Genomic DNA, 17,016 nt, shown 5'->3' with positions numbered 1-17,016 from the left:
CGCCCTGGCTCTGTACACGATCCACATAAGACGGATTGTGGAGGGACTGCGTGCCCTGTAGCATGAGTCACATTGAGTGATTGTGGGTCACTCTCACAGGTACATGTACGTGTTGTTGGGAACAAGTGATTGGGATGGGGGTAGAAACCACAGGCGCTCCTTAGCTGGGTAGTCTGCTAAGTAGATCGATTTTCGGATCGATCAATTGATCCCGTAGTCGATTTGCCCGCCACTGCAACCTAAATACTCACGGTTGCAGTGGCGGGCAAATCGACTACGGGATCAATTGATCGATCCGAAAATCGATCTACTTAGCAGACTACCTAGCTCTGCATGGCAGGGCTGTGTGTTACCGGCGTTACACGGCCTCCAGTGCCAAAAAATTTACACGGCCTCCGTGGGAGGCCGTGTAACGCCGTAACACACAGCCCTGCCATGCAGAGCTACAGACTACCCAGCTAAGGAGCGCCTGTGGGAGAAACCCGCTTGACGAAACCGAAGGCCAAGGCTTGGCACAGTCCACAGTCGTTTGGAGAGCTATTCAGCGCTGGGACTATTCGCCCCATAGACGAGAGTACAGAAGCGAGAAATACCCCAAGTTTGAAACAGAATGGCTATAAAACCACGCCATGTCACATTCCGTGTCCGATTTCACTGTGAAAATTAGCAAGTTCATCTGTTATGCAACCGTCGATCGTTCCCTATCATTCTAAAATTTCATACCTGATACTTTATCTGATTCAAAAACGCTCGTTTCGTGTGATTTTCGGCCGAATTCGACGGACACCTCGCCAAAACCTGGGGGTGAGCAACATTCCGGTCACCTCACAGTGGACGTTGGGCACCTCCACTTTACTGACGTTAGCGCCGCGTACCTATGAGGGGTGACTTGAAGGTTGTTCATGCCTTATGTTTTGGCGACGTGTCTTCTGAATTCGGCCGAATATCACACGAAAATTCATACCTGATACTCATCTGCTTACAAAATGCTCATTTCCTGTGATTTTCGGCCGAGTTCGAGAGACACCTGGCCAAAACATAAGCGTGAGCAACATTCCAGTCATCCCTCATGGGTAGGCGGCGCCAACGTCAGTAAAGTGGAGGTACCCAAGAGGTGACCGGAATGTTGCTCACCCCCAGGTTTGGCGAGGTGTCCGTCGAATTCGGCCGAAAATCACACGAAACGAGCGTTTTTGAATCAGATAAAGTATCAGGTATGAAATTTTAGAATGATAGGAACGATCGACGGTTGCATGATAGATGAACTTGCTAATTTTCACAGTGAAATCGGACACGGAATGTGACATGGCGTGGTTTTTATAGCCATTCTGTTTCCAGACTTGGGGTATTTCTCGCTTCTGTACTCTCGTCTATGGGGCGAATAGTCCCAGCGCTGAATAGCTCTCCAAACGACTGTGCACAGTCCCTCGTGGGCTATTCAGCTCTGGGAATATTCGCCCCACAGACGAGTGTACAGAAGCGAGAAACAACCAAAGTCAGGAAGGGTCACCAAGGCTAGGCCTTTAGGCTTGCCTAGCGAGATCCTGTGACTGCTTGTACCCTGTTATCAGGGTTATACACAATAGTTGATACTCCCTGCGTCGCGTCCTGTGCCGTGCCGATTTTATCCCTTGCCGATTTCGTCCCCGCACATGCGCAGACTATCCAACATGGTTTCTATTCATAAAACGGCCCCAGACATGTAGCCCCGAATCTAAAGCCACTTTCTTCTATGTCAGCCGTTTCGACTTTTTGTTGAGAAGCATTCTTATCATAGCCTGTCAAATCGTATACTTGTACCGAAATTCCTGCAGATGAAACAGTATTGGTCGATAATGGGGCGCAAACTGGCAAGATCGCGTACGCATCCGAGATTGTACGAAAGAAATTTTAGCGTGAACTTGGATTTTGAGTCGAGGGTCGAAATCGGCAACTGCAGAACCGAAATCGGCAGCTATAGCAGTTCTATGTTTCAAGTAAATAACATCGATTGATGCACTTCCCCAAACTTATAATACATTTTTAACTAATTTAGACACATAAAATTGACCACCGGATAGATTGTACGAAAGAATTTTAGCGTGAACTTGGATTTTGAGTCGAGGGTCGAAATCGGCAACTGCAGAACCGAAATCGGCAGCTATAGCAGTTCTATGTTCATAGTAAATTCCCGGAGTAAATTACACCGATTGATGCACCAAACTTATAATACATTTTCAACTTATTTAGACACATAAAATTGACCACCGGATTGATTGTACGAAAGAATTTTAGCGTGAACTTGGATTTTCAGTCGAGGGTCGAAATCGGCAACTGCAGAACCGAAATCGGCAGCTATAGCAGTTCTATGTTTCAAGTAAATAACATCGATTGATGCACTTCCCCAAACTTATAATACATTTTCAACTAATTTAGACACATAAAATTGACCACCGGATAGATTGTACGAAAGAATTTTAGCGTGAACTTCAAGTTGATTTTGAGTCGAGGGTCGAAATCGGCAACTGCAGAACCGAAATCGGCAGCTATAGCAGTTCTATGTTTCAAGTAAATTACATCGATTGATGCACTTCCCCAAACTTATAATACATTTTCAACTAATGTAGACACATAAAAATGACCACCGCATAGATTATATACGAAAGAAATTTTAGCGTGAACTTCGTTTTTCAGTCGAGGGTCGAAATCGGCAACTCGGCAGCTATAGCAGTTCTATGTTCCAAGTAGGCCTAAATTCCCGGAGTAAATTACACCGATTGATCCATAGACTTTCCGTTTTTAAGGTCTATGATTGATCCAAACTTATTTACATTTTCAACTTATTTAGACACATAAAAGTGACCACCGGATTGATTTATACGGAAGAAATTTAGCGTGAACTTGGATTTTGAGTCGAGAGTCAAAATTGGCAACTGCAGGACCGAAATCGGCAGAAATTTTAGCGTGAACTTGAATTTTGCGTCGAGGGTCGAAATCGGCAACCAGAACCGAAATCGGCAGCTATAGCTGCCGATCTTATCCCAGTGAAGCCCTGTTGGATAGTCTGCGCATGCGCGGGGACAAAATCGGCAAGGGATAAAATCGGCACGGCACCGGCGCGTCATGGCACTGGGCATGCAGGATCGAAGTGCCTACGGCGCAAAGTATTGTGGGAAAGTGCCACAGGCAGGTCATCGTTTCCGGGTCATACAAGGTCATATTAGCAAGCAGACAAGGAAGTGCAACAACTGTAAATTTGGGATGGCTTCACCTCACGGGATGTGTTATTTGTGATGAAGTGATGGTACATCTTATCAAACATGTGAGTGGAAGAAGTCAAAACCGTTACATAAATGTGACTGTATAATCACCACGAAAACGACGAAGGCGGACAAGTTAAACGTGATCAAACTCTTGATCGCAAAGATTGATTGCGGAAGTGAAAAAAAATGTTTTGTTCAGAATCACCAAATCCAGCTGCAAGTATAACATGCACCGTTAACTAGCTAAAAGGTAAGTATCATGGTGACTTATTCATGTAATTAGCAAAGTCAGAATGACATCCACAACGTAGTCTTGGCAGGTATATGTTTGCCCTCCGTACGATGCTGTGTGTTCGATGTTCCCAGCATTGTACGGCCTCCCAGTGCCACCACAGAGGCCGTACAACGCCGGTAACATACAGAATCGTACGCGGGGCTTGGTCTATGCATAGACATTAATGTCTATGGTCTATGGTTCTAGCCTAGCTGCATGCACACTTTTAGCCCTACAATGAGGCGGGCCATGCTTTTTAGGTGAGAGAGGTCCCAAATACCAAAAACTAAAACCATGGAACACCTCACCGTAGGGCTACAAGTTTACAGCCAATGGGAGCCTAGTCCATAGGTACTGCCAGTAGTAGTATACTAGTAAACGTTTTCAGATTTAGCACTGGACATGCATTTGGTCTGTATTTGTTTGTAGCGTCACATGAGCCAGCAGTCTCAGTCTGCATGTGGTCAGATCCTGGAGGGGACATGACAGCTTTTTGCCATACAAATTTCTGCAAGAGCTTTTGCCAGCCTAATGAGTTAGTGGGTCTGTGTGTCAAAATGTACTGACTGATAACAATGAAATTTAAATTTGAGGCCTAAACCAAGCATAGCCAGTGATAGGACAGAAACGCCGTTCCACTTATCATGAACAACCCCACCAAGTGTAACAATTTGTTTATCGGGTCATAAACGTTATTTTCGGCAGATCGTCAAACTTCAGAAAGACGTAAGCTGAGTACAATCACCTTAGTTTTCTAGACAAAGCAAAACAAAATTTTCAATGGCGCTTTACACAGTGTCGCATGACGATGCTTTCTCAAAGAAGCAGGTCTTTGATGCTGAATGATTATGACTAGAAAGTCTATTCCACAAGGAAGCGGCGACATTCATTTGTGCAGTCGTAGCTCTCGTTTTTCCCGGACGAATATGGATTGCAACGGGAAACTCCGAATCGTACAACAGAAAAAAGGAGTTTTTCCGTCGCAAAGTACGAGAGCTATGGCTGCTGCTACGGCTTCATATGAGAGAGAACGATCGTTATAATTTGAGTCTTGTTGGTTGAGTTTTAAGAGAAACTTCGTCACTTGAACGGAGAGCTCTGAATTCTAGTTTATGAAATCGAAAACTTTAGTGTATCCACAGTCCACTCACAACAAGACTGGTTTGTAATAGTGTAATACTGTTAGTAAAATCATCTTGGGGTTATTGGAGGAGAACAGACAAAATTGAGACATGATTCTTGAAGTTGGCGTGCAATGTTGTGAGCGCTAGGGAAAAGGATTCGCTTTCATAGCCTGTACCCGGGCCGTACCTTGATCCCAGCTTTGTACTTAGCTGGCGGTTAACTGTTTTTATCTTTTCTCTAATGTAAGCCTAGTATATCCATGTGAGATATATATGTGGTCCTATTTTGATATATTGTAGTCTAATTTGCTCACGTGTTGACACACGTGAGCATATGTTGCAGCGATGTCTGTCTGTCTGTGTGTCTGTCTGTCTGTCTGTCTGTCTGTCTGTCTGTGTGCTCAATATCTCAAAAACGGCTCATCAGATCAGAATCAAATCCAGCACATACATTCAGTTGCAAATGGCAAGAAATGATTAGTTTTTGGTGGATGTGGCTTGCTTACTTTTTGCTCATTTGCATAATTAATGATTTTAGAAAAAACGGCTATACATTAAGAACGACTGCACACAATTTGATGAGATTTGCTACAAATGTTAATCACATCAAGATATATCAGCTGTGCAAGTTATTAAGGGATGGACGTGAAAGATAATTACTAATTTGCATATTTGATGAAATCTACTAATTAGGCATATATATCTGAATTACTTGATCAAAATTGACGAAACTTGGTATGCATATTGAGGATACTATGATTTAACATTACTGAATGTCAATAAGCATTTTTACTTCATCCAAATCCTAATTTGCATATTTAATGGCCTTTTGAAATTAAGGATATATATTTGAATTTACATGACCAAAATTGATGAAACTTGCTATGTACATTATAGATGCTATGATAGAACATTATTAAATGTCATTAAGCATTTTACTTCAGCCAATTCCTAATTTGCATATTTTATTAACTTTCTTAATTAGGGGTATTTATCTGAATTGACGAGACCACAGTTGACGAAACTGGCTATGTACATTAACCCTTTTCCTGCCAGACAGTAATAACTGTATCACTTCCCCATCAGCCAAGTCAGTAAAAAGCGGTATTGAGCCAAAACATGACGTATTTTCACCCACTTGGTTTGGTAGTTATAGCATCTTTTGTCCAAAAAAAATCAACTTTAACAGTATTATGTTTTCAACAAGCCTTCAGATGTACAGTATTATGTTAAAATACATCATATGGAATACGTTGTGTTTCATTAATTTTAACCATCTTGACCTGATGGTGAAATATGGACTTGGCAGGAAAGGGTTTTAAAGATACTATGATAGAACTTTATTGAAAGTCATTAAGCATTTGAACATTAGCCAATTCCTTATTTGCATATTTAATGAACTTTCATAATTTGGGATATTTATCTGTATTGACTAGACCAAAGTTGACGAAACTTGCTTTTTACATAAATATACTATGATACGACGTTACTGAAAGTCATAAGCATTTTTACTTCATGCAGCTCCTAATTTGCATATTTAATGAATTTTTGAAATTAGGGATATATATTTGAATTTACATGACCAAAATTGATAAAACTTGCTATGTACATTAAAGATACTATTATGTAGGCTAACATTATTGAAAGGCATTAAGCATTTTTGCTTCAGCCAATTCCTAATTTGTATATTAATGAACTTTCCTAATTAGGGATATATACTTGGATTTATTTGATCAAAGTTGGCATAACATGCTATGTACATTGATGATTATACCAGGTTATACCAATATTGATAGTCGTTTCACACTTAAGTTTTCGTGTCAGCTAATTTATAGTTTGCATATCTAATGAGCTTTCAAAGTTTGGAATATATAGTTTGAAGGACTTGACCAAAGGCATGCAATTACACTTGCTATATAAAGTGGTGATACAACAGTCAAAGAAATTAACTATTTCTATTTCAGCTAATTGCGTATTTGAATACTTAATGGCCTATAAAGTTAATCTACGGTGAATATTGTTCATTATGTTGATCATAATACTTTCAATGAAGTTGCAAACATGTGGCAAAGGTTCAAATTTACACATAACTTCAATATATAATGAAACACGTGAGCATTTACAGTTCATATCTGGTTTTAATATGCTGACTAACTCATTATATTGAATCACAGACAAACAGAAAAAATGCTACCAGTACATGCTGGCTACGCCGCGAACACATGGAAGCTGTACGCAACTCATGACATTCAAGTCACTTGAACTGGACCATTGAGACTTGTCATACCGTCGCAACGATCGACATGAATGCAAGTGTAGCACTTGTCGCTGACGCGTACTGCATACCATACAATGTCAGCATAGAGCGTATGGACATAAGCGAGCGCGTTCATGTACGGCCGTGGTTTGAGGGACTGTGGGGCTTAAAATACTCAAAATTATCGTGTGTCGCAAGGCACTTCTTTTCATTTTCCACCAAAATTGTAGACTTTGGTATTTTACAACATAACATGTACTTTAATAGTTTGCTAGTATCCGTTTAAACTAATATCGTTTGGTGTCTCTGTTCTCAGCTACCGACAATCCAGTCGTTGTGGACTGACCTGGTGGGAGTGCAGAGAAATACTTAGAAGAGCCAAGTGTAGAATTAGGAATAAAGTCGAGATAATTTGTTTGCGTTCCTGCCAGCCTTATCCGAAGCATTCTTTGTAGTTTTATCGCCCTCGTTCACGCTGAATATTCATAGACGTGGGCACTATCCGGTTCTCAGGGCCTTGACCGTATAGTGCCCACGTCAAAATTTGTATGGCCAAAAGCTGGAATGGAGCAATCCTATGGTAGGAGTATTTACCACGGGTTTAACCGTCTTTCGCCTCATGTAGACTATTTACTTTTGATGAAATATAGACCTTTACCCTTATTTTTTACTCTAGCGTGACTATTGAGATTTTTTAGTCATCATAGCGTTTTTGACATCGGTGTATTGCCTATATAGTAAATAGGCCGAAGGCCTAGGCCAAAATGTGGACTTTTGACACCCCTCCCCATTGAAAGACCACTTGTGTTCATCACGGTAGTAGTTTGAAGTGACTGGATACACCTGTACCAAATTCAGAGCAAAGGTACACCTGCCAGGGTGAGATGGTAGCGCAACACGGTTGATACCCTTATGGAAAAAAATACAGGTTGACACAGACATGTGCTACAGAGCTTTTGTGTGATTATGCAGTGTGGAATAGAGTATTCTTCTGGCTGTTAATACAGGCCTGTCTTGTGAGAGGAACACCACTAATGCTCTACACTAGTACACATAGTGGGTTGAGGGATTTTTTTTTCTAAAATACTGAATAGATGTTATTTGTGATTTCAATGTCTTCTTCTTTACTTTACAAAAAAATTCGAAAAAATTCAAAGTGATTAGAAGGCAAGTTCTAATACACATCTTTTTGTAAGTTTTGTTGTGTTAAAGTCACTACATAATATTATCGTTCAGCAGCTGTAAACCCAGGTTACATTTAGGACAGATAAATAAGGCAATCAGTCACAAAATTTTCCCTAACAGTAGTAATAGTTGCATCTGTAAACGACAAACAAAGGTGAAGAAAGGTTAGGTCACAATTAGGATTAACAGTAGGGTCAAGGTCAAAGTAATGGCATAGAAGGGTCACGGTCGAAGTAATGACACAGTATACGTAGGGTCACAGTTGAAGTAATGGCACATTGTACGAGATACATTGTAAATGGCTGAGTTTAACCCTTATCCTGCCAACTTCATATATCAACAACATTAAATTAAAACCAGTGAGGCATAATATATCTCATTTGTTGCATTTCAGCCAGACATGAACGTGTGAAGGCCCTTGAAAACAAAGATACTGTAAATGCGATTTTTATTGACACTAAATGTTCCTGTTAGATACCACATGCCAAGTAGGTCAGAACAGACATACTGATGTAGGTTTTGACTCAATACCACTTTTTACTGGCTTGGCAGATGATGGGCCCGGCACAAGAGCATCAAGGAAGTTTTCCGCTGCTAATAATGTCTCTGAAACAGACATTATTGAATTTTGTATTCAAATCTCATGAATCACATTTCTGGTGTATTTTTATTTTTAAACATACATTAGCGAATAAACTATGATGATGATCATGATAAATGATACATTAATTAACAGGACAATGTAATTATCAGTATATTTATTTGCACTTTTAACATGATGGCATTCATTTATTGGCGTTCAGGTACTACAAGTCCTAAAACTAGGGAACTAGGTGAGTTGATATGTCAATACTAAACATGTCAAGTCCTCTGTAATGGCCAAGTTGTAGTAATAATAATGTAATAAGTTGTAAAACCATCACTGACTAATATTCGAGCATAGAGTATAGGTAGACTCTCTCAAAGTCCAGCAGGTTGCTTGCTTGCAATATCCATCTGGCTGTACTGAGCTGTGTAGAGGTCAGCTTAGGTGATCCATGTAGCCCATAGCAGTGATCCAGTGTAGCCCATAGCTCAGTGAGCTGGTGTAGCTCACAGCTCAGTGATCCGGTGTAGCCCATAGCTCAGTGATTTGGTGTAACCCTGGCTCAGTGATCCAGTGTAGCCCATTGCTCAGTGATCCGGTCTAGCCCACATCTCAGTGATCCGGTCTAGCCCATAGCTCAGTGATCCGGTCTAGCCCATAGCTCAGTGACCCGGTGTAGCCCACAGCTTAGTGATCCAGTCTAGCCCATAGGTCAGTGATTTGGTGTAGCACACAGCTCAGTGATCCAGTGTAGACCACAGCTCAGTGATCCAGTGTAGCCCATTGCTCAGTGATCCGGTGTAGCGCACAGCTTAGTGATCTAGTGTAGTGCACAGCTCAGTGATCCAGTGTAGCCCATAGCTCAGTGATTTGGTGTAGCCCTCAAACTTACAAAAAATAATCAAAAGTGACAGTGACTGGCCCTAAACAGCTTGGCTTGACAGAGATAAATATTTAACAACATGGTATTAATCATTTTACAGTCTGCATGGCAATATTAATTAACATGTATTCTAATTGAATCAAATACCGATACTGTATCAGAATTTGGTCAAAAGATATTGGCGTTTAGTCTTAATGTTAAAGTGTTACAGTTAATAAAGAAAGACAAAACTCTAATTGTGCACATCTACTCCAATGCTAGCATATTATTTCATATCATAATTCTTGTTGACCTACTTCTCCTTTTTGAAACGACATTTTGAAAGAAATAGATAAGAAACATAACTAGACAAGACAGGTTGGAGTACATTGTCGTCTTTGTGATACAGCTGACAAACACTCTCATTATCTACCTCAATAAGTGTGCAAAGATTCGAGTAGCAAAAATACAGAACAGATTTGCTTTATTCACATTTTGTGCTTCATGCCCAATAGAAAAGGGAATCAAATTTCTTTTTCTGCTAGACTTCTTTTATTGTTGTAAATCACTGTAAAAACAGGCAAATAAAATTCAAATCAGTCACTTTGTGATTGTTACATTGAGGTATTTACTAGGATTTGATGCACTTCAGATCAATATTGGGTAGTTCACCTGTGAATCTATACACATTGTCTTTGTATGTTTACCTTGTCAGTTACAATGCAGTGATCAAAGAGCCTTTCTGTGCATTTCAATGCATTGACGTATTGCACAACTGTACAACGCTTGACAGTGCATCTTGTAAAGAGAAAAATATGCGCAGTTAAGTGATGTCGCTGTTTTTGCTGTGATTTTTTTTAAGAAAGATAAATAGCGTTGGAATTTCTGCATCAGTTTTGTTGAATTCATGATACAATTAACATCTTGATATTACACAATAAGGAGCTCTAGCATAACCACAGGTACTAACTTTACAGGCTGCATGAGTTTGATTTCCTGTGAAATGTTTTGAAAGATGTTTTCTCATTTGGTCACAATACAAGTAGTCAGTTCATTTTTTACAATTATTGTAGCTATTATACAAACACGATTGGAACTAATTTGGGATAATTGGATCTTCATGTTTTTCAAATTTCTCAAAAGTGTTAGGTGCCCTATAGCTGAATGTTGCTATATTACAAATTAGTTATAAAGACAAGTGTGTAACTTAGAAAGAAAAGGAAATGAGCTTACATTTGCAGATTAAACAGACATTACTTCACCATCCAAGTACCCCAAATTAGTTCCAATCATGTTTACAGAAGTGTGAGTGAAAACAACTGACAAAGTTTGAATGAGAAAGATGTTTTCAGACACAAACTCCTTCATAATTGTTAGAGTTTTATTGACCAGCATTTCAATTTAAAATGGCAGCATAGCTTTGATTTGACCATGACCAAAGTTTTCTGTCTTCACAAAGTCTTAGTAGAAACCACCAATGGTTTCCTGGTAAAATAATTGTATGTAGTCAGAAAAAATTTGGACATGCACAAGTGATAGCATAATATATTTTGTAATGTCGTATAGTCTAGCCTCCTTAGCAATTTCCCATTAGAAAATCTTTGGAACTCTCTACCCTTGGGACATAAAAAACTCTCCAGTGTCAGTCAACACTTTTAAAAGTTGCTTATTATAAACATTTTAAGCATTTCCATTCTCCTCATTATGCAAATTTTGACTCAGCATTGTTTAAATTTGATATTAGGCTCTTTATAAATTTCCAAGATAGATAGATACACGGACAGACAGTACCAAGTATATCTAGTACCAAAAAGACACAAAAAAATTGTCAGAGATTTGTGAAAAGAAAGGCATCTCATCATCAACACTCAGTGTAGATACACTGATTCATCAAAACAATGACGTGTTGTTGTGGTCACGCACAGTCCACACTGTGGGTCATGTTATGGTTCTCTGAAATGTATTCTTACTGAAATACCTGGAAAATAATCAAGTGTCATGTTTACTAACACTCACCATTATACAAGTGTTCTATTTTTACTTTAGTAAGTGTCATTAATGTTAATAGCTTGCCATAGTGAACAATTGTGAACAGTAATCCCAATGTAGTGTACAATGCACATGCACAAACAAAGACTAGCTCATTACATGGTGCATTAAGTCATCCTGTGACTTGCAACCTGCTTGTTTACAACTAGGGTATCTTGCCACTTTGTAATGTACTAGCATGGTAATCAGAGTGTCATAGGTGACGGCTTCCACTGATATTGTCGTTTTCATTACAGATGTAAAAGCTGCCGTGTCAACTACCAGTACAAGGGAGCATTTCAAGATCATTTCCAATGTGATGAAATCTTGTCAGCTAGGACTTCCATCAATGCATCATCACCTTGTCTAACAATAGAAAGATTATACGCTGCACAGAACCATGGCGTCTTTTACCGAAACAATGAAGAAAGTGTCATCATTTTTCCGACGTGCCTCTGTGACATGTATGAAGGTATTGCTAATTGTTTGTATCAGATTGTTCATAGTGATGCCTGTACGTGCACTGCATCATCTGCAAAGACTGCTTCTTGATGACAACAAACATCTCAACGTTGGAACACGATTCATACAGCATTGCTGTTTTGTTGGTCTCCTACAAAGTACCTTTGGAGTTACAGCATTACTCAGTGGTGGACTACTTCTCCGCTTTGTGAATCATCTGCTTGGCATCTTAGTCATTCTATGGCAATATCAAGTCATGATAAACAAAGAAGTCAAGTTTCATCCCGTGTCCATGTATGCAATGAGAAGAAACCAACTACTTCGTTGTTGTTTCTACCTCACTATGACAGTTTGGTATTTACCGAGTGAGATAAGCATATCAACTCCATTGTATATCATTTTGGCAGTGTTTGTTGTTGCTGTCATCGAAGACCAAGTTCAAGGAAAGCTGCAGAGTTTAGTTGAAGATCATTTTGATGAAATGTTTGACACTATCAGACATGAATTTAATTTCATCCCTCCGTCTGTCAGAAGTCCTAAGTCTGTTTCCAGTAGTATATGGTTTAATTTACATAACTTGAATGGATTTGAAGAATACCAAGTCATTATATGGCAACAATGTATTATAGTGATGATGTCATTGTTTCTCATTATCTTGAAAATCTTTCAATGGATGCAAGGTTATGACCCAGATTTTTACTTAACAAGTCCAATTACATGGGTGAACACAATCACTGTATGCATTGCAAATTTGTATATTCCTTGTTTTAAAGTCAAAATTGCTCAATTAGAGATGTTTAATGGAATGAGAAGAACTCTTGATATCGCCAAGGCAACAGATGAACAGCTGATGGATCATGATGATGACTGTCCAGTCTGTTTGCTGCCACTTAAGAAAGGCAGAATCACCAGGTGTGGACATGTTTTTCATGCAAAGTGCCTTGCAAGACACCTGGAGTTCCGTGGTAACTGTCCAATGTGTCTGCAGCCGTTATTTCAACCAGAGTCACAGATCAGACAGGCTGTCAATGATGTCATGCTACAAGCTAACCTTCAAGCTGATGGAGGTGATGCCAATGATGATGATGATGATGATGATGATGATAATGGCAATCAAGCCATTGGAGGAGACCAGGAAGAGGATGTCAGGCCGGATATAATACATGACATACATATACCTGAAATGGCTGTGGATTTCTTTGAACTTGAACCTGATCTTGAAGGTGATGATGATGTTTCTGATGACAGTGATGATGATGATGATGATGATGGTGGTGATGATGATGAGCAAGATGGAGGTATTGATGACAATGATAATTCCCATGGTGACAGAGGTGGTGACAGTAATAATGATGATGATAAGGATGATGATGATGAAGTTGATGATGATGATGACGATGACAACAGTTGTCATGGTACAGGGGATGATCATAGTGAATATGATACTGGTGGTGATGGTGATGTAGATGATGATGAGGATGATGATGAAGCCACTGATGATAATGATGATGAAGATATCTATGATGATGACTATGATGATTAGAATGATACTGATAGATACTGAAATGATATTGATAGTAAAATCACATGTGTGATCAAACATACTGTAAATGCTGAGACAAGGCACAGACTACTTACTCACAAAGACTCACCAGGAATTCCTTGTTTCTTTTTCTCAAGAATCAAACATTGATATCACATGTACTCAGTTACTCCGATGCATTCTTACATGTACCGGTACATCTGTCACTTCATGTTTAGAAGTGGAGAAGATATCATCCAAGTACAACATATTTGCGTTAAAATTATCAATTTATTGATGATACTTCCATGCTGTGTACGACATTGAAATGTCCAAAGTTTGTACAACATCTCAGCTGGAATGACAGTATACCTGTATCTGCTACCATGCCCTGTTTCCTTTTGGAGTTGAAAAGTTTCAATGAACTTGTTTTTAAGACATGAACATGTCCCTTTGTAATTGATTCATGATAAGTTACAACTGTCAGTAAAGACACACTACCACTGAATTGAGAAGAGATTTCATATTTACAAACATTTTGATCAGTTTGGTCCAAACTTTCAATAGATGTACTTTGCACATTGTGACGGGACACTCAGAGAGTGTTGTACCGTATTGTGTCACCTTAGAACAGCTTTAGATGTTGTGAGCAGCTTTGTGGAATGCTTCCAATATTTTCAAATACCGGTATATGGAAAGATATTCGATTTTTGTACTAACCAGGAATATCTTTGACAGATGTTTTTGCAATGTAATGTATACACTTTAAAATACTTAGCTTCAAACACTGCTTTAATGGCCATCCTCAGTTTGTTTGCTGTGAAACTTTTCACACAGTTGTATAGACTAGCATGTACTGGTATACTAGGTCAATGTCAGATGATTTTTGTTTTCAACACTAAGGCCAATAGCACCCTTATGCTGCAGAAATAGTAACGTATTTTGGATGATATCAGTTTGTAGTTGTTTATCCAGCCTTTGTCAAAACAATGGATATGCCTAGGAATGCATTCACTAATATACAAATGTAAAATTTATAATATACAATCTTACAGCATTTTATACAATAAAACCCAGATTTACATGAAAAAGATGATTGCAATATAAATTGTCCTTAAAGTGATAGTGAATGCCTTGTTGCCATAAATATTATTTCTAATTGTGACTTTTGGAACTTTTTTCTCTTCGCCAGCAAGACCATGTTGACTCAACTTGTTGTACTATAGAACCAACAGAATATATGAGCCTACATACTTGTAGATACCACAGATAAATAGTGATTATTTTTGAGAAGAAATTTGTATTCAACTTTATTAAGTTATAAGTGATATTTTATACACACAGAGTGACATGGTCAATGCTACAAGGATATAGCTGTAGTTCTTTGCCCATTCATGTTGTATGATGACAAATTAATTGTTCCAACAGAATTGTTAAGTCAGCAATAAATGAACTGCAACAACAGAAAGCAATGTGTGATCTGTTGTGTGTATTATTTATAGAGAATTGTCCACATAGTCAGTCAGCTTGGAAAGCACACACTACAACACACTCCTCAAGGTTATACAATAGGAATGGCCCGATATTGAACTGATTTCAGGTTTAGGGGAGTGGGCTAAAGGAAGTCTTTGCACATCTACAACAGTGATACACAGCTTCTGTGACTGTGTGGTCTTCAATTCCCTCCAGAGTCTGACAGTTTCAATGTTTCTGTATGAATGGCACAGATACAGTCATCTCCTATGACCAATACTCATGATATATTGGAATAATTTTGGATAAAGAAAGAGTAAAACAATCAAAGATGGTTTACATCTAAAGTTGCAAGGGCTGTGAATGTTTTCAAGAAGAAAGTACAAACTTTAAAAACTGTAGTTGGCATAGTACTAGTGTACTAGTGTAATTACTGTCTGATTTCAAACTGAAAGAACATCCAATAGACTCCCTATATGTTTCAAATCAAACTATGAAAGAACATTTTGAAATCACCAAAGCCAGACCTTACATCATCATTTCTACACAATGAGAACAATTCATATTTCTGGAGAATAAAACAAAGCAAATACATTTCCACTGTGTTCTGAGTATCATACATACATTCTAAACTTCTCCAGTTTTATTTTCACTTCAACACATGAAGTTGACGATGTCAACAAACCAAATCAATTCATCAAGCATTTCAAGACACCCTTCACACCATTTCCAAGAAATAAACAAACTAAGGAGTATTTTGGTTTTGTTTCCCCTCACCACCTTGACATGCTCCTTGTAGTAAAGATAAACACAAAGATTAAATGTTTGAGGTGTTGGTTTCAAGTTTTGTTAATTTCTTTGTCGATGGTTTGCATGTCAATGAAGGTACTAGAATACAGCATGATCATCAGATTACAGATCATTTCAGATTCTGTTATGCAGGAGTTTCACACTTGAAGTGATCCCCTTTGAGTCACATATGTTTATTTCCCATGATGCCTTGCCCCTCTGAGTTGAAATCTCTGTGACAGGAAGTATCAGTGATGAAAACATAATTTAGGTGTAGTTGTGTGGTTTCTGCGTGTCTGTATGTGAATAGGTGTGTCTCCAGTGATAATAGCCTCATCAGAGAATTGTTACAAATTACAATTGTTCACAAGTCAGTGATATACTGCCCTCTATCTGATCTCAGCAAAAACAAATCTGTCATTGCTCTACAGAGCAATCCTATCACAATAACATGTTGTATGTATGATCCATTTACAGTAGTGGGTGACTGCTCATTGTAGTGCAAGTTTCACTCTTTATTGTAATTCTCAATCAACAATATTTAACAGTTTAACTTCATATTTTGAGAAAATAGAATAAGAGTTTTCATGAAGCACAGCCAATTTACAATTTGTTCCCAGCAACTGTCACTACTTCAACCACTAAATGAGCAAGAGTACACTCCTACAGCGTAAAGTCAATTCCACATGAAATGATATAGAGCATCAAATTCAAAATGTGAACTTTTCGATACGTTTGATTTTTGACAAGTGAACTTTGACCTCAAAGGGAACTGTAAATACATGTATGTGCTGTTGATACTGAATCCGATAAAACATACTGAATTGTCGCAGTGCGGTAACACAACATTCTGTTACCATGGTGAAGTGTGAAAAATATCTGCCATGTCTTGGAGTGAATAATAGATTCTTTAGAGGCACCAGAGAAAAAATAAACTGCCACAAAAACATCTTCCACGCTCACCCTATGACATGGTCCACTGAACACTTAAGACAATTGGTTGTAATGCTGCAGGACAGCGTTTGTGTCAATATTTTTTGGGTTGGCTCGACACGGATTATCACAGTAATTTGAAAAAAAATATACCAGGCCTCCAGTTATGAAATATACAAGATACACTCGCTTTTTAAAATTTTCAAAGTAGGGCGGACCAGCTTGTTTTACAATTTGGAAAAGGAGAGGGTCACATTTTAGAAAGCGGAATGGGGAGGG

General features: G+C 38.7%; 1 protein-coding gene across 1 annotated transcript; it reads left to right on the top strand.

Annotated features, from left to right (window-relative positions):
- The first annotated feature begins 3,161 nt into the window (after nt 1-3,161).
- Nucleotides 3,162-15,010, top strand: LOC139126468 (uncharacterized). The gene is made up of 2 exons (XM_070692527.1): nt 3,162-3,492; nt 11,816-15,010. Exon 2 carries the CDS (start codon nt 11,959-11,961, stop codon nt 13,561-13,563), a length of 1,605 nt encoding a protein of 534 aa, XP_070548628.1. The 5' UTR covers nt 3,162-3,492; nt 11,816-11,958; the 3' UTR covers nt 13,564-15,010.
- The last annotated feature ends 2,006 nt before the right edge of the window (nt 15,011-17,016 follow it).

The sequence above is a fragment of the Ptychodera flava genome (assembly GCF_041260155.1).
Source record: "Ptychodera flava strain L36383 chromosome 3 unlocalized genomic scaffold, AS_Pfla_20210202 Scaffold_27__1_contigs__length_13241970_pilon, whole genome shotgun sequence".
NCBI lineage: Eukaryota > Metazoa > Hemichordata > Enteropneusta > Ptychoderidae > Ptychodera > Ptychodera flava.
Note: the sequence above shows the minus strand (reverse complement) of the source record. Positions and strands in the feature narration are given on the sequence as shown.